The sequence below is a fragment of the Triturus cristatus genome, chromosome 10, assembly GCF_964204655.1.
Source record: "Triturus cristatus chromosome 10, aTriCri1.1, whole genome shotgun sequence".
Lineage (NCBI taxonomy): Eukaryota > Metazoa > Chordata > Amphibia > Caudata > Salamandridae > Triturus > Triturus cristatus.
In genome coordinates this window covers 1,214,811,592-1,214,829,282 of record NC_140593.1, presented here as the reverse complement: position 1 = coordinate 1,214,829,282, position 17,691 = coordinate 1,214,811,592, and the positions used below count along the sequence as shown (strand labels likewise).

General features: G+C 47.7%; 1 protein-coding gene across 4 annotated transcripts in view; it reads left to right on the top strand.

Moving 5' to 3' along the window:
- Positions 1-17,691, top strand: part of FLNA (filamin A) — a 353,926-nt gene that overhangs the window by 299,561 nt on the left and 36,674 nt on the right. For 2 of the 4 annotated variants that reach the window (XM_085629725.1, XM_085629726.1), the window contains exons 26-31: positions 9,453-9,623; positions 9,942-10,065; positions 10,254-10,410; positions 13,560-13,749; positions 13,985-14,008; positions 16,977-17,224. In XM_085629725.1, coding sequence (XP_085485851.1) covers positions 9,453-9,623; positions 9,942-10,065; positions 10,254-10,410; positions 13,560-13,749; positions 13,985-14,008; positions 16,977-17,224 — 914 coding nt within the window. The remainder of the gene's footprint in view (positions 1-9,452; positions 9,624-9,941; positions 10,066-10,253; positions 10,411-13,559; positions 13,750-13,984; positions 14,009-16,976; positions 17,225-17,691) is intronic. The other 2 variants (XM_085629727.1, XM_085629724.1) reach the window with 1 other exon arrangement.

Here is a 17,691-nt window from a genome sequence, read left to right as displayed (position 1 = left end):
CCTGCTTGCCGCGTCTGTCCGGTTGCTTGCCCGCTGGCTAGTGGCCTTTGTGACGACGCTCCCTAAAATCTTCTGCGCTGGTTTGGCTCCTCCAGACTGGCTCCCGCTTCTCTGCAAAGAAGAAGCACCCCAGACCTTCCTGGTCTGCACCAGAAGCAAGTCCCTTGTTCTTCGTGGGTTCCGCTTGCCAAGGCTTGGTGAGTCCTAGTCCAACTTCGACGCCGCCGACAGCAAGAGCCTTCGTGGGACAGCTCGCCTCCTGGTCCTGGTCGTCCTCGACGCTTCCTGGTCCTCCTGGCTCCAGCGACAAGCTTCACCTTCCCCTGCAACTCTTCACGACATCGCCTGGTTCCTTCCTGGTTCCACGTGGTCACTGGCTAGTGACCTTGACTCTGTCCCCTCTGCTTGCAGGTTTCTTCTCTTCTTGATCCCAGGCTTGGGATCCACCGGACACTCTCCCCTGACTGCCTGTCAGCATCTTTCTTCAGGCATCCATAGGAGTCGACGACGAAAACGACGCATCTTCACCCCTATGCACCCGCAGCCTGTGGGCTAGGTAACTTGGGTACTCCGGTGCTCATCAGGATAGTGACTATCCTAGTGTCTAGTTTTCAAGTCTCAACTTCCTAGCTACTCCGGAAGTGTCCTAAATCTATCTATTTCTAAACTGTAACATTGCTATTGACTTTTACGCATTACGCGTGAGTGTTTCCACTCTGCACACGAATCCCGTGGGCCTCCCACTCCCTAACTAACGCTAGTGTAGTGTAGCCCCAGCGATTCCCTAGGCCTAGGCCTATTCTATTTCCGTGACAGTGGTTCTTATACCACTTATTTAGTATATGGTTTGCGTGGCCCCTAGGGCCTAACTGTATTACTTACCTGTGTGACTTACTGTATGCATTAATAAGACTGTGTTGTACTTACCTCTAAACTCATAAAGAGTGCTGAGGGTTTGCTTAGAATAAATACACTTTATTTTATATATATATATCTGTTGTGGTGTCCTTTCATTTGGTATTCAAGGGATTATATATGGTATCACAGCTGGCTTCACATGCCATTCAGAGTTTAGCCTAAGACTGCTCTTGTCCATGCTACCACTAGGATAGCTGGTCTATAAGGTTGACTTTACAACCAATCACCATAAGGGTATTTGGACTGATATAAGGTGTACACTATAACTAGTGACATCATACATCAGGCCAACTTCTCACATTGGTGAGCAGCGGTTGGGATCTGAGCTTACTGTTGTAATACCATTATAATCTTGAGATACTAAATTGGAAGATCACACAGATATTGTCTAGGTACATATAACATAGTTTAGTATACTTAAGTCCTACTGGACTTAGTGGTTGTAGGTTGAAGGGAGTAACACACCCTGACTACAACTACTAGAGAGGTTTAGTAGATACAACTAGTGTAGGTAGGTGCACACACCACACCCTCACTAGAATCATGCCCCTGAATGGAGATCACACTGATGCTCCCTCAGGAGAGGAGAATCCTAGACAGGTTCCCTCTAGGTATGATGCATTCACATTCCAGGAGATGAGACATTTGTGTACCTCCAGAGGAATAAGACAGGGTGCAAACCCTACCCTTAGACAGCTAGTGGAGCTTCTGGAGGCCTATGATGCTGAAAGAGCTGCCAGGGATGGTGCCATAGCTGTAGATAGGGGTCTACCCACCACAGATGAGTCAGATGGGGAGGTAGACAGCCAGAGCCAAGTAGGAAGACTTAGCCAGGCAAACCTAAGTTTACATGGGAGTTTGCATGGGGTTCCCCCATACAGACCCACAAGTAGGCTTTCAGAAAGAAACAGGAGGAACAGATCCCCTTCAAGGGAATCCATCCACTCCCATGTTTCTAGCCTCTCTAATGCTTCCTCTCACAGGGGAATGACTTCACCTGAGAGAAAGGAGCATAAAGCCAGAATGAGGGAAGCTAATCTGAGGATTCAAAGGGAAGAAATTGCCCTGGCCAAGGAGAAGCTTGCTCTGGCTAGAGAGCAAAAATTGTGTGGGTCAGAACCCACTGGTGGCAGCAACATTCCTAGAGATAGGGATAGGTCTTATGACCATAGAAACCTAAGCAAGATAGTCCCCCCATATCAGAATGGGGATGACATCCACAAATGGATGACTGCTTTGGAGAGGGCCTGCAAAGTACAGCAGGTACCCCAAAGTCAGTGGGCAGCTATCTTGTGGCTCTCCTTTTCTGATAAAGGTAGAGACAAGCTCCTCACAGTCAGTGATGAGGATGCAAACAATTACAAAGTCCTGAAGAGTGCTCTGATAGATGGGTTTGGCTTAACCACTGAGCAATATAGGTTGTTGTTCAGAGACACCCAGAAGACACAGACACAGGACTGGTCTGATTTTGTGGATTGTGCCACTAAGGCTTTGGAAGGTTGGTTAACTGGCAGCAAGGTGCAGGACTATACAGGATTGTACAACTTGATTATGAGGGAGCAGATCCTTAGTAATTGTCAGAACCAGCTTCTCCATCAACACCTGGTAGACTCAGATTTGACCTCTCCCCAAGAATTGGGAAAGAGGGCAGATAAATGGGTCAGGACCAGGATTAGGCCTAAAAATCAGGGTGGTGACCAAAAGAAAGATACCACCAAGCCTCAAGAGAAGGGTGGGGATAAAGCAAAAGAGAAATCTTCCTCAGGGCCCCAAAACTCCACACAGGGTGGTGGGTCCCAAGCTCCCTCCTCTTCCACAGTTAAAAAGCCTTACTGCCATGTGTGTAAAACACCTGGGCATTGGAAAACTGACAGCAGTTGTCCACAGGCTAAAAACAAAACTGTTCCTCCAACTACTCCTGTCACACCACCTATTACTGTCAGCAGTAATCCCCCAGGTGGTGGGAGTGCCCCCAAAAATTTGGTTGGGTTTTCTTGGGGAACACAGGGGGATCCTGGCTTAGCCAATTCCCCTACAGCAGCTACTCTTGTCTGTGATGGTGGCATGGGGTTTGCCAACTTCACTGCCTGTCCCAACACTTTGGGTAGGTACAGACAGGAACCCTACATTAATGGTAGAAAAGCTGAGGCCTACAGAGACACTGGAGCTAGCATCACTATGGTGGCCCATAGGCTAGTTCCCTCTGAGCAGCTTTTGCCTGGTTTTTCATACCAGGTAACTAACATTGATGGCAGACAAAATAGTCATCCCATGGCAGAAGTATGTCTCAGCTGGGGAGGGGTCACTGGCCCTAAAAGGGTGGCAGTGTCTCCAACCTTGCCTGTGGACTGCTTGCTGGGGAATGACTTAGAACTCTCAGCTTGGGCTGGAGTTGAACAAGACACCCATTCCAAAATGGTAGGCCTTTCCAAAAAGGGTAGTGGGGTTGTGCCAGTCACAGCCCCTGTCCAAGTAGCTTTCCTCCCTGAAAAGGTTGGAAGGGCAGTGGTAGCCACAGCCCAGGCACAGACAGACTTCCCTGTAGGGACTGACAGAGCTGTGACAGTCACAGCTCAAACTCAAACTGAGTGCCTTCCTGAAAAGGTTGGCAAGGCTGTAATGGTCTCAGCCCACACTCAGACTGATATAGGTGTAGTGAAGCCTGAAACAATGGATCACTCCACACAGACAGAGAGTAGTGGGGAGGAAGAAAAGTCTCCCTCCCCCCAGACATTAGGAAAAGGTCAGCCTCCTCAGGGATCTGACCCCACCCCTTGTGAAGGAACTGCCCCAGAGGTAGCCAGGCCTGGCCTGGCAGAGCCTCTGATGTCAGTGGCCCCTTCCAAGGTGGGACCCAGTCTGGTGCAGGTAGCCTGCCTCTCTCTACCCTGCCTCAGTCAGCCCAGGGCTGCAGAGGTCAGGGAGGCGAGTGGACCCCAAGAGGGCCCCTGTCCACAAGAACCCCCCCTTCAAAAGAATGAGGATTGCCTGGTTAGTTGCCCTAGCCAGGTGATGGGTAAAAACATTCCTGAGGGATCCCCTTCACAGGTAGTTAGGGACCTCCCCCAGAGGGATTCTGTTGGGCACCGGCAAACCTGGGACCTTAGGGCCCCAAACCTGACCTGTCCCTCCAGTAAGCCCACAAAAGGGACCCAGCCTCCAGCTTTAGGTAGCCAGAGGCTGACCCTGAGAGCACAGTGCAACTCAGTTAGAGAAAGAAAGGCATCCAGGGTGGAGGATGATTGGAGGAAGCTGAGGCCTCACTTTGAGGACACTCACTTCAGTACTCCATCTCAACACCAGCCTTTTTCTTTGCAAAGACACACCAAAGGTAGAGATTCCCTATGGTGGAGACCCTATGATATCTTTAGGATGAGGGATTGCTTAGTGGACCATGAGACAGGGGGTAACCATGCCAGTGCTGGTTCTTCCTTATATGGCCACTCAGGCAATAGAGGCTTACCTTGTAAAGGCCAGCCTTATCTCCTTTCGTTTGGGGGGGGGTTGTGTAGGAAGGTGGATATCTGACTATGGTTACCCCCAACTTTTTGCCTAGTGTCTAGCTGGTTTTTCGACTTAGTTGGCCTGAGATCCTGCCATTCAGGGTCTCAGGCTGTCTGCTCTCTCTGTAAAATGGATTCCATGTACCCTAGGTACATTCCCAATTGGTAAGGATCACCTTATTGGACCCTGTACAGTGTACCCTAGGTACCCAGGGCATAGGTGTACCCTAGGCCTCCCAGGGGCTGCAGCATGTATTATGCCACCCCTGGTCTGGCCTTCCAATCAGACACAACTGGCTGATCACTCAGCTGGGGGCAAGGTCGTGTAATCACCCCTTGCTTAGGTGTAGTATTCCTATACCTACCCTATATATAGACACATGTGTACCTATCAGTCACTCCTATGGCAGGCCTTAACAATCCTGGAGGCAGAGTGCTTGGTAACATGTGAGATGGTGCTCTAGCATGAGCTGAGCCTGTCTGCAGCTTTCGGAACCATGTCCTTATAGCTGTTCTATGATATAGCCTACCATATACTCTTAAAGTGCCTTATAATCTTAAACGGTTATGGTAACTATGGTTGGGCTGTATCAAAACATGTCGTGTAAGGTGTCTAACACTCGGGAATAATACCCCCATGCCATTTCTGGTGATGAGGATATTATTCCTCCCTTCTAGAGGGAGAGACATGTTAAAATCATACTTTGCTGTGTAACCTCTGACCAAAGCCTCAGCATCACAAAATGGATGCTGCTGCCACGACACAAGTCTGACCTCCTGCAGCTGGGAGTGATCCCAGCCAGGGAGGCCTGGACAATAGGTTTCCTGCTTGGGGAGGTGCTAGCACCTCCCCAGACAGCCTTTAGTGTATTGGGGCAGGGTGGGCTGAAAGGAATGAGACATGCCTGGGGCACACAAGGTGTTCCTTGCATAGTCCAGTTCAAACCGGTGCTGGGGCACTCCAGCCCCAGCTCTGGCGCGAAACTGGACAAAGGGAAGTGGGTGTAACCACCCCCTCCCAGGTCCCACCCATAAGGCGTGACCTAGCAGGTAGTCCCAGCCCCCCAGATTAGTATAAGAGTGGGAGTTGGGCCTCAAGAGATTGGATTATCCTGAACCTGCAAAACTGAACAGAAACTCTGGACCTTCGACATTCGACGAAAGAAGAAGACTGAAGAATCTCCCTTGTAGCCAAGGAGTGGCTACCCTGTGCAAACAGGCACCATCAAGTGACTACCCTTTGCTTTGTGAAACGTTCGACGAGGAACCGACTGCAGAGCCCGACCAGAGCCTTGATTTCCAGACTTCTCCGACCCTCATCCACATCTGCAGCAGAGCTGAGATCCGTGGAGGCGACGAGCGACGTGGGACCGGCTACCTGGGAAAAGTGGCTAGTAACTTACAGCGCAGCTTCTGAGGTACCCTCGAAGTTGTGCACCGGGGATTGAGAAGCCCCAACCCCAAGCACCATCTGCACCGAAGACCAGCCCCCCACACTCCACGAGTCCTGCGTGGGGCCCTTCAGCATTTTCCTGCTTGCCGCGTCTGTCCGGTTGCTTGCCCGCTGGCTAGTGGCCTTTGTGACGACGCTCCCTAAAATCTTCTGCGCTGGTTTGGCTCCTCCAGACTGGCTCCCGCTTCTCTGCAAAGAAGAAGCACCCCAGACCTTCCTGGTCTGCACCAGAAGCAAGTCCCTTGTTCTTCGTGGGTTCCGCTTGCCAAGGCTTGGTGAGTCCTAGTCCAACTTCGACGCCGCCGACAGCAAGAGCCTTCGTGGGACAGCTCGCCTCCTGGTCCTGGTCGTCCTCGACGCTTCCTGGTCCTCCTGGCTCCAGCGACAAGCTTCACCTTCCCCTGCAACTCTTCACGACATCGCCTGGTTCCTTCCTGGTTCCACGTGGTCACTGGCTAGTGACCTTGACTCTGTCCCCTCTGCTTGCAGGTTTCTTCTCTTCTTGATCCCAGGCTTGGGATCCACCGGACACTCTCCCCTGACTGCCTGTCAGCATCTTTCTTCAGGCATCCATAGGAGTCGACGACGAAAACGACGCATCTTCACCCCTATGCACCCGCAGCCTGTGGGCTAGGTAACTTGGGTACTCCGGTGCTCATCAGGATAGTGACTATCCTAGTGTCTAGTTTTCAAGTCTCAACTTCCTAGCTACTCCGGAAGTGTCCTAAATCTATCTATTTCTAAACTGTAACATTGCTATTGACTTTTACGCATTACGCGTGAGTGTTTCCACTCTGCACACGAATCCCGTGGGCCTCCCACTCCCTAACTAACGCTAGTGTAGTGTAGCCCCAGCGATTCCCTAGGCCTAGGCCTATTCTATTTCCGTGACAGTGGTTCTTATACCACTTATTTAGTATATGGTTTGCGTGGCCCCTAGGGCCTAACTGTATTACTTACCTGTGTGACTTACTGTATGCATTAATAAGACTGTGTTGTACTTACCTCTAAACTCATAAAGAGTGCTGAGGGTTTGCTTAGAATAAATACACTTTATTTTATATATATATATCTGTTGTGGTGTCCTTTCATTTGGTATTCAAGGGATTATATATGGTATCACAGCTGGCTTCACATGCCATTCAGAGTTTAGCCTAAGACTGCTCTTGTCCATGCTACCACTAGGATAGCTGGTCTATAAGGTTGACTTTACAACCAATCACCATAAGGGTATTTGGACTGATATAAGGTGTACACTATAACTAGTGACATCATACATCAGGCCAACTTCTCACACCTTCTCCCTCCCAGAAGTACAGATGCAGGGGCTCTAACCCTATAAAACTCCAGCGGGTTAGATAACACTCCCCTCACCCCATAGTTGAGTTGGGAGGGTCCTGTGAGCCCATTTTTCTCACCCTCCCAAAAGCAGATCTTGCTACCAGTGCGGCAATGGCCTGGTGAGCAAAAGATGATGGATTTAGGCCCAGATCTCTGTACTGGGGTGAATGTAGGACATTGTTCTGCGTTCTGTCCATCGATTGTTGTTTTTGCATTTGTCACCCGAGTGAGACTGGTATGCCCAGACGTGGGTCTCGTGCTCTCCATGCCACTGGAGTCCAGCTATCCTGGCTGATTAGGGCCTATGATGCTTGTTTCCTGTCCAGGAAGGACCTGGCCTGGCAGTTCGGGCTGGACTGCTCCCATTGGGCGCAGGGTTAAGACTGATTTGCATATGGCTGGGTCCAAACTGAAATGGCATGGTGAACAAAAAACTTTGAATTTAGGCCCAGATCTCTGTACTGGGGTGAATGTATGACATTGTTCTGCATTCTATCCATTAATAATTCTTTTTGCAAGTGCCTTTGACCTCGGCGGCCTTACTTCCCATCAACAAGGTCTTAATGAAATGTTGACAGATGTTGTGCAGGACTTTTTGTTGACATTCTCTTTCAACCCACCACCAGGAAGATGCTCCTTAGATATAGTTTCAAGAGGTGAGATCTGCAGGTAGGAGTATCCGTCAGGAGCTCCTTACTGACCCACTTTTCCCTGTTCTTAGGAACGACCCTTTTCCTTTTGATAGGACCCTGTAGAGCTTGCTGTTGCATTTTGGCTAGGTTTGCACTTTAGAAATGCTACATAAATTAGGTTTCAAATTTTACCCCGGTACACTGCATAGAATTGTCCATCTTGGCAGCCTGGTCTTCCTCTCTATGGGGGTGGGGTTGAGAGGGAGGATAATAAACTAATGGTGTGATGGGGTGGTGATTACAAGGCTCTGGTCACGTCATGTCCAGGGTACCAGGCATCCATGCAGAGCGAAGCACCAGCTACTGGCACAGGAGAGCTATTTCTGCTTCTCAGGATCAGTCTGGCGCCTGGAGGAGATTAGAGGCAAGGAATCTGCAGACAGATTATCCACCAGAAAGAATGTTTGCCCTGCATAAATTAGTAATAGGAACACAAGTTTTTGAGAAAAGCGAATACGTAGGAATCTTAACTCCTTCAGTGAAGTGGCCCTAAAACAGTCTCAGAACCCGCAGGGGACTAGCAGCACAGCCGATGCATTGACCTTAAATTAATGGTCAGTCCACGCTTGGCAGTGAAGTTTGCATGCAAGTTCTTTTTTCCGAACCTTACTGAATAAAGTTGTTAATATCACACAACTATTACATTTGTGAAACTGAGGGGGAGGGGTGGCTTGGGGGTGTAGTGAGCATTCCACATGGCAATTAATGCTCGTTGCAGACAATGTTCGACTGGTTTTTTGAGGTATCGCTCTCAGCACATGTCCAAAAAGTAGTTTTCAGATGTGAAATCAGACTTGCGTAAATGGGAAGCAAGATGCACCACGTTATAAGACTTATTCGGTTGGTGTCCTGTCCCAGACACTTGTTCTCAGTAGGTGGAAAAATGACTTGTTTAACTTAAGTTCAGTTATCCACACAGTATTCCCAGGGAATGCACTGTAGATGGGTAGCTTCAAAAGACTTCATTACAATTTTCCACTAATCCTTATTCTCGAGCAGGTGATCTAAAAGCTCCTCATTTAGAATAGCTGATGCTCCCACATTCCCACCGACTCCTGAGGAGGTGGTGGGGGGGGGGGGGGGGGGGGGGAGAGTGGGCTATTGACTTGGCCATATCATTAAGGACCAATGACCATGGCAACGTGGCTTGTGAAATCTATCTACTGACACCAACAATGTAGCTTTGAGAAACCTCCCTCTTTTTGGACCCTACACTAGACGCAGAAATAGGATCCGCATGTGAAAGTTTACCTAGTGAAGTTGCCAAACAATTGGTACAGGTAACATGTTCATTTTGGTGATCGGATAGTGAGGTATTTCAGGCATGTTTATTGATGGAACGATATCCATGCTAGACTACTACAGTTTTCTTTATCTCAATCCTTCATTCTTTTAAGGTTTTTTTCCTGTTTCTCCTTATGTCCTACTGTGTCTTATGTCCTACTGGTTCTTAAAACGTGTTTCACATGATGGTACAAGACACCAAGCGCAAACTCCGTCACAAGCTGTAAAGTTTAACCTGTTCTTGTTTTAACATTTCCTCAGGGAGCCCATTTAAAGTACCAGTTACTGATGTTGTGGACGTTTCTAAAGTGAAATGCAATGGGCCAGGACTGAGCCCTGGAGTTGTACGTGCAAACATTCCACAGTCGTTTAGTGTGGATACGAGCAAGGCTGGCGTAGCACCACTGCAGGTTAAAGTGCAGGGACCAAAAGGTAAAGGGCAACTGGATTGTTACCTATGCTGAAGGTTAACTTTAAGTTTCCTTTTTGTTTTGGATGCTGCTCTTCAGTTTGAGTGTTTGTGGATTTGCCACAGGGTTGGTACCAACTCTATATGCTCTTCATGCGGCTACTGGTTAACATGTCACCTTTGGCTTCTCCTATTGACATAATAAACTGAGTTGTGAAAGATAAAAATGCTTTTACTATGGCATCTTAACTCTTGGACTTTTTACTGCTAGTCTCCTTTATTAAAAACTACCTTAATGTTGCTCTGAAATCTCCTTGAAATGTAACTTTCTGCTGATCTAGGTGTGGTTGAACCTGTTGAGGTTGTTGATACTGTGGATGGTGTACAGACCGTTAACTATGTACCAACCCGGGAAGGTCCTTACAGCATATCTGTGCTCTATGGAGATGAAGAAGTCCCTCGCAGGTAATGTCCTAGATGGTAGGTTTGTCTAGAGATGGGTGACCATGTTAGCAAGTGATTGTTGGGAGTTACCACTTTTAAGTCGGCCCTTTGAAGACATGCTTTATGCCGTAACCCTTGGAGATGGTGGGGCTGCAGCCATGCTTCATGAGACCGTTATCTCTAAATATCCTGCCACTTATTTTCTGCAGCCCGTTCAAGGTGAAGGTGCTCCCAACACATGATGCCAGCAAGGTGAAGGCCAGTGGCCCAGGACTGAACACAACAGGAGTGCCCGCCAGTATGCCCGTGGAATTCACCATCGATGCCAAGGATGCAGGCGAGGGACTCCTTGCAGTACAAATTACTGTAAGTGGGTTGTGTGAACGGGGGTGGCATGTTGGGATGAGGAAGGGGGGAATAAAACCACAGCTAGACTGGTCATGAATGTCACTTGAGGAATGCATGTTTTCCAGTGGCTCTAGGATCTACCTAAATCGACCAGTGAGTTGAGACTATCCGTTTTCTGTTTAGACCGCTGCCACGGCTGGAGGTTTCAGACGGGCATCTTCATTCTGGCTGTTCGCAATCTCATTTTGTAGCAGCACTGCAGGCAGAGCAATTCTTTGCACAAATGCCCCCGGCTGCTTGCAATTCACCAATTGCAATGTACTTTTGTCTGGACGGAGTGTTGTGCACTTTTGAATCATTTTGACACTTAAGTGTGTCCGTGTAGGAATCTGGCTCTGTATATACTATACCAAAGTAAGGTATAGTGTGCAGAGTCCAGTGGATCACCAAAGGCTTAGCAGTTAAAGTAGATCCTCTGGACTCTATGCACACTGCCTTACTTTGATATAGTATATACAGAGCCAGCTTCCTACATTGGTGGCAGCGGTGGAATGCCAAGACAGTCTGTTGGGCCACCCAAGGCCGTCTGGCCTCTGGTGCAGGGGTGTCTTCTGGTGTCTGGTTTCCTGACCAGTTCCTGGTCAGAGGGGATCTTCCAGATAGAGGCTGCAGGTGTTGGCTTGAGGCAGGTCGGGGGGGGGGGGGGGTCACTGGATCTCTGGTCTGGATCACCAGGGTGCCATGGTGTTGGACCACTCAAGCTGTGATTCCGCTGGAGCAGGTAGAGGTCAGGATAGGCCGGTAGGGCTGGAGCCTAGTCAGTTGGTGTCCTCTTCTTCCTTCAGCATGGCTCTTTGGTCCTTCTTTCTTGTCTAAGGAGGCAAGGTTCGGGGTTTCCCCGAAGTACTAGTTTTAGGGAAGTTTCAGGTAGGTACAGGTTGGGACTGAGTCCCTTCCTTGGGACGGGTGCATCCCCTTTTATGCCGCCCTCCATTGGGAGGGGAGCATAAGCCTCACTGTGGTTGGCTGGGTCCCCCCATCTTCAGGATGGCAGGGACTGAGATGTGACTCACCTCCCACACCTGAGGGGTGCGGTTGGCAAAGGTGAGAACACATCTATCTTGGTTTTCCCACCAATTCTCCCGTCCAAAGTGGGGGTCACAACCAGTGGGGGCCAGTAGCTGGGAGCAGCAAATGGCTGGGTACGCTTACAAAGGTGGCAAGCCTTTGAAGCTTCCCCTTCGTGGACCCTGTCCATCCTGGGGAAGTAGGCTTGGCACCTTTGCCCAGGATGTGCTTTGTTTCCAGACCCTGACAGCGGGATGCTCTCGACCCCAGGGGTCCAGAAACCTGTCTGCAGGTGGATGCTGGCAAGGCCAGTCAGCCAGGACACTAGTTAGGTCGTTTTTCAGAAGGCATCTCTTAGATGCCCTCGGAGTGCATTTTGCATGAAATCCCATGCTGACATCAGCGTGGGTTTAATGTGCTGAGAAGTTTGATACCAAACTTCCCAGGTTTTGGTTAAGCCATTATGGTGCTGTGGGGTTCATAATAAACTCCCAGACCATATACTCTTAATGGAATTACTGCACTTACAATGTCTAAAAAGTGGCTTCAACACTATAGGGGTACAGAGCTCATGCACCGATACCCTCACCACTGGTATAGTCCACCCAGCTAGAGGGGTGGCTGACCTATGCCAGGGCAGTGGGTTGTAGGCATGGCACACAGGGATGAGTGCCATGTGGTGACTTCACTTTGTTCTGCATCGTAACAGGCAGCCTGCAAAGGCAGTGTAGTGTGTGTGTGTGTGTGTCAAGTACAGGACTTCTAAGGGTGGCACAATAAGTGCTGCAACCCTTACAGGCCTTCCCTGGTCACTGTGCCCTTGGTACCTATGGCACCTGTTACAAGGGATTTACATGTGGCCAGAGTTGCCAATTTGGGTTTCCAACAGTACAGTTTTATGAAAAGAACATGGGCTCTGGATACCTAGTCGGCAGGAACCCAAGCCGCACTTAGTCTAAGAGCATCAACATCCGGCAAAAAGGGGCACTTTAGTACATTCCACTTTTGCATCTTGAACCTCTTCTGGTTTGAGATTCGCATGCTGTGCAGTCATTTCCAGCCCTGTGAAAGGGTTTGTATCTGGCAGCAGTTTTTGTAGACCAGCTGCCTTGAGCAAATTGAGAAGGGCAAAGCTTTCTGTGAGGACCTCCCAAATGGTATTGAGCGTTTTCTAACCCTCCAATCTTGTGCAGGTATTGAGACTAGGTACCTGCCTTAGAGTAAAGGCCAAGATTAGTGAAGATTATTTGCTCAACCTCTATAAAAGGGGGAATGTTTTCAAAAACGTTTAGTCTACCAAGATGCAAGCGCTGGATATTTTATATAGGGATTGTATTTACAGGACTTTGCAATAATTAAGTGTAAGTAAACGCCAAGCCCCCGAAGCCCCTCCCCCTCACTTCCCTCCAAACACACCCACATTGCTCTCCCAGGCAAGATGACCTTAGCATTAGTCTGCATCAATGCAGGTGCTTTTTTAGAGTATGCTTAAAAATGGATGCTGGGTTCTGAGGCATGTTTTACCTCTGCATTTATGGTGATGCTAATCCTGTGTAACACAATCTCCTAACTCCCACGCCCGCCAAGTCGTAGACCTGGCGCTCCACTGTGGCAAAAAGGTGGAATGTTACATTTATTTAAAACGTAATAGTGTAATGCTTGAAAGGTTACCAGTAGGCCCAGTTTTCTCTATGGCTGCATCTGGGATATTCGAACCACTGCAAACTACAGATACATTTTCTGTTGATGGCTTGGAGTATACTGCATTTTCTTCTCACTAGCTGCTTCTCCATTGGTCACTTTTCACTTCACCCCAGCTAGATCTCCTCTTTGTGCCTATGCCCATCCTAGAAGTCTAGCGGAACAAGCCTGCCTTGCAAGGCGCTGTAAATGCACTTGTGGCACTTCTAGCCTGACTCCTTTAGCCCTGTAGACATGTGTATAAGACAGTTGTCTAATGTAGGGTCGGGAAGGTTGATTCATTTTAGAATTTCACGATTACCAGAGAAGATTAATTTTGATAAAGTTGAACTATTGTGGGCACTCTGATAAGGCAAGATGCTAAACCTAGGCTTTGATGCAACGTCGACTCATTTCAGGATCCTGAAGGGAAGCCCAAGAAGGCCACCATCCGTGACAACCAGGATGGCACGTATACTGTGTCTTATGTGCCTGACATGACTGGCCGCTACACCATTCTTATAAAGTATGGTGGAGATGAGATACCCTACTCGCCGTACCGCATCCGCGCTGTACCCACTGGCGATGCCAGCAAGTGCACAGTCACTGGTAAGTGCAATCTTGCAAATCTCACATGTTTGTCTTGTTTCTATTTTATGTTCAGAATCCAAGCACCCACACTTGGCTTTTGTGATGTACACATCTTGGTACGCTGCACACTTAAATAACTCGTTGTTTATTTTCTTTGCCAAGTTTTGAATTTTTTTTGTGCACTTTTTTTCTTCCCACCGTTAATGTCTGTGTCTCACTTGATCTTTCCTTGCTCTTTCACCTTTCACCTCAGTGTCAATTGGAGGTCACGGGCTAGGTAAGCCGCCTTGCTGGTGCCAACTTTCATGTTTTGTTTTAAACCTAGAAAATATGTACTTTAAAAAGTTCACAGCAGTTTGACTGGTTTTCATTGGTTTTATGACCTTGAGTGAGTGGGCTCTGGGGGAGAAAGTTTAAGGACCCAGCCCAAACAGTACAATGGAAGACAAGACTATTTGCTAATTATAATCTTAATGCCATAGACTGATTCCATACTCCTCGAGGCAGTTCATTGGAACATTGTCCCTTAGGATGTAGCTCATGAAAGAGGTGCTAGACTCTGAACTGCTGTGAACTTTTCAAGTAGAACCTTGTAAGGGAGGTTGCCACACCCATGGAACAGTTCAGTTTGCAGCACATTCAGTGCCCTCCAAGTGCACTGTATGTGAAATACCTTTTTAAATTGAGCCTTGGTGTCTGGGAAGTTCCTCAGCACTGATGGGGTTGGGGGTGGTTCCCCCTTTTTGCACCCAATGAGCTTGGTGTGTATGGCTTCCTGCATGTGAAGTGTGGTTGCCATTCTAGGTTTTGTGCCTGTGACACAAAGCAGCGACTGACTGTCCCTAACGTTAGTACATTCATGCTCAGTGGCATGCGTAATGTATTCAGAAACGCACACCAGTTCAAAGTATGGGCTGATTGGGTTTAAAAATGTCTCTGAACATGAGGGATTTCCTCAAACTTATATGAAGCTCTACACTACAGTCTGAACCTGTTCTCTTGAATCAGTGTGGCAACCTAACTTGTCCCCTTTTGTGGCTTTCTGTACAGGGGAGGTGCAAAGAGCTGTGGTTCTGGCATGTCTTCATTGAGGTGGGCTGGGTTGTTTTAGCAATGCTGACCTGCTGTTATAATTGCATGTGATCTGGAGCTTGGGGGAATCTGGAGACTGGTTTCTCATTGGTGTCCAGGAGCGCTAACGACTGGAAATAAACTTGCTTTGTGAGGGTGCAATGGCTGCCTGAGTTTAGCTGGAAGGAAATGTCCTAATTGTACAAGCTCCCTCAAATCCCTTTAACAACCCTTCCTCAATGCACTACCCACATTTTGTGGTCTTTCTGCTCTTTCCTACACTAAGTATTTTCAGTACATATTTATGGTCTCGTGATAAAGACCTTTGTACTGTACATAAGTTGGCATTTGTTTGGCTTTGGTCTCAAGCTAAATATGCTGTAGATAAACCTCCTCTTGGGCAGGCAGGCGTTGTTTGCAGGTTCATGATCTTTGTTTACCCTTCCCCATTACTGCGGTACTTGTGGAAATCCTGCCTCCTTAAGTGGTCACTGTGGTGGGAGTGTATGCAAGTAGTTGGTTAGTGGATTTTTTCAATGACCCCTTTGCCCAATTGTTTTTAATTACGAACCCATAAATTAGTTCTACTATCCCAAAGTTGTTTGAGGTTTCCCATTGGAAAGACCTTTTGTAAAGCTAAACTGAAATGGTGGTCTCCTTTTTCATGTGTTTACCAGGTGGCTGACATTGTGCACTTCAATGCCTAAAGTTGAGATCTGTTTCTTAGCCCAAAGAAGCTTCTATAGTATAAGGAGCCGCTGTGAGAACAGATGGCACCACGTCGAATGGCCTACTTGTCTTGTTAATTCTCATTCTGTGCATGAGCCACTATCACTTCTAACAGCTGTCACTTATGTCTAAGTTTGTGAAATAGTGAATCCACATCAGGCAGCCTGGCATCTTATGTTTTTAACTCGCACGCCTTACTCCCATATTTCGGATTCCGTGCATCAACAAACATGCTACAAGTGGTACTTGCTCTGATATGTCAGCTCAGTTTCTAACCACGCTGCAGTCTTTGCTGCCTTCTGTATGTCTTTCTTCCAGCTCTGATCTATTTTAACATAAGCTGCTGCTTTCTTTTGTATCCCTCTGTACCTGTTGCAACTTTGCTTGTATGTTGTAGAGTAAATCGCATCATTTTATTCTGGACGTTTTCCAATCCTTCCCTATCTGCACTGGTCATTTCATCAAGCGCTTCTCCCCATTGACTGTCCTGCTTTAGCACAGTTGTTCATTTTACATTATGTTGTAGGTGAGACCTGCAAAGACTTATGGATGGTGATGGTAGGGTGGATTTGAAGTAAAATTCTGTAGAATTGTGGAAGCAGGCGTTCAGTTTTTGACCTGGTTGTATAGAAAAGATTGGATTTAGCCTACGTTATAGGCTTATTAGTGGTTCACAATTACTCAAGGCTCCTGCCAAGACTAGGACCTTTGCGCTTTTTCCTTGAGGTGCCTCAGATGTTTACTTCAGCTACAGAAGCTGGGACCCAGTTTGAGTTGGAGGTCTATAAGGTGTTCGGGTATGGTGGAGAGCTAGAAATGTGGCGTAGTGTGAAGATTTGGAACTAATAGATGTACTTCAAGGAAGTGATTGTAACTGGGACAAACCGGAGATAAACCATGAGGGCAGTAAATATATAATTTTGTACTGTGCTGACACGTCACCTTGGTCGCATCCAATGGTTTGAGTTTGTGTACATCCTATCTTATACACCATATGGACTTTAGTAGACCAGATGACCTGGTGCCTACCCTAAATTCCGTTTCCCAAATGAAGGCTGATCTGTTTTCTATGTACTTGATCCTTCAACTTGTCATTGTGGTAACTTAGCCGATATTCCTAGTAAAGATGTTGCACATAGCAGGACTTTACATCAGACAGACCTTGCGGTCGATCGGGCCTTTAAGAGTGTTGGCTATTGTAGAATTGGCAGCCCAGTTCGGTTCACTTCATTAAGCACTCAGACCTGGCTTTTTGATTGAGGTCTTTTGCTTCTTTTAATTGTTGACAGTGTGTGATTTCTTTGAGAAGAAAACCATTCTCCTTTCAAAGCTTTGAGGGTGTGCCGAGCAACAGGACCTTTGAATAGAGGGGATAGTTGTGCATTGAAGTGATATTCAGACTTTCTGTTGCTCTTCCCCGTTTCTCTTTTTGCCTATGTTACCAGGGGCTGGTATCGGACCAACCATCCAGATTGGCGAACAGACCGTGATTACTGTGGACGCGAAGGCAGCTGGCAAGGGTAAAGTCACTTGCACGGTATGCACCCCTGACGGCACCGAGGTTGATGTGGATGTCGTTGAGAATGAAGATGGCACATTCGACATCTTCTACACCGCCCCTCAGCCAGGAAAATACGTCATCTGTGTGCGGTTTGGAGGAGAGCATATTCCGAACAGTCCCTTCCAAGTCACTGTAAGTCTTGCTTGTGGAGAAATAGGTGTATTCTAATCTGTGTGGTGTGGGGGGGGGGGCTTTGTAACATGGGGTCTGGTCTGTAATTCGCACCAGTTTATAGGTCTGTATGGTGGTTTAGAGAGATGCCAGATCATTGTAGGTAGACATTAGAGACAAATGAACACATACTTGTTGCATTGACCTTTCTGCAGGGTGCTGTGGGTGTAGAGCCTGAGCACATTTGTTATTGGCCCAGAGGAGAAAGAAGTAACCCAAAGGCAGGTCACACTACTTTATAAAATGCTAAACCCATTTATCCCTAACACTGCTAAATGAGACAGCCACGTTTTACTGGTATGAACCTTCTTGGACTGATATCCTTTGCCCCTCAAATATGTGTTTGTGCTGGCTACAGGACAATTACCCCTCCTTAGTCTAGAAGGTAACTCGGACCCAAATCTACAGTCCTTAATTTGTGAATTGGG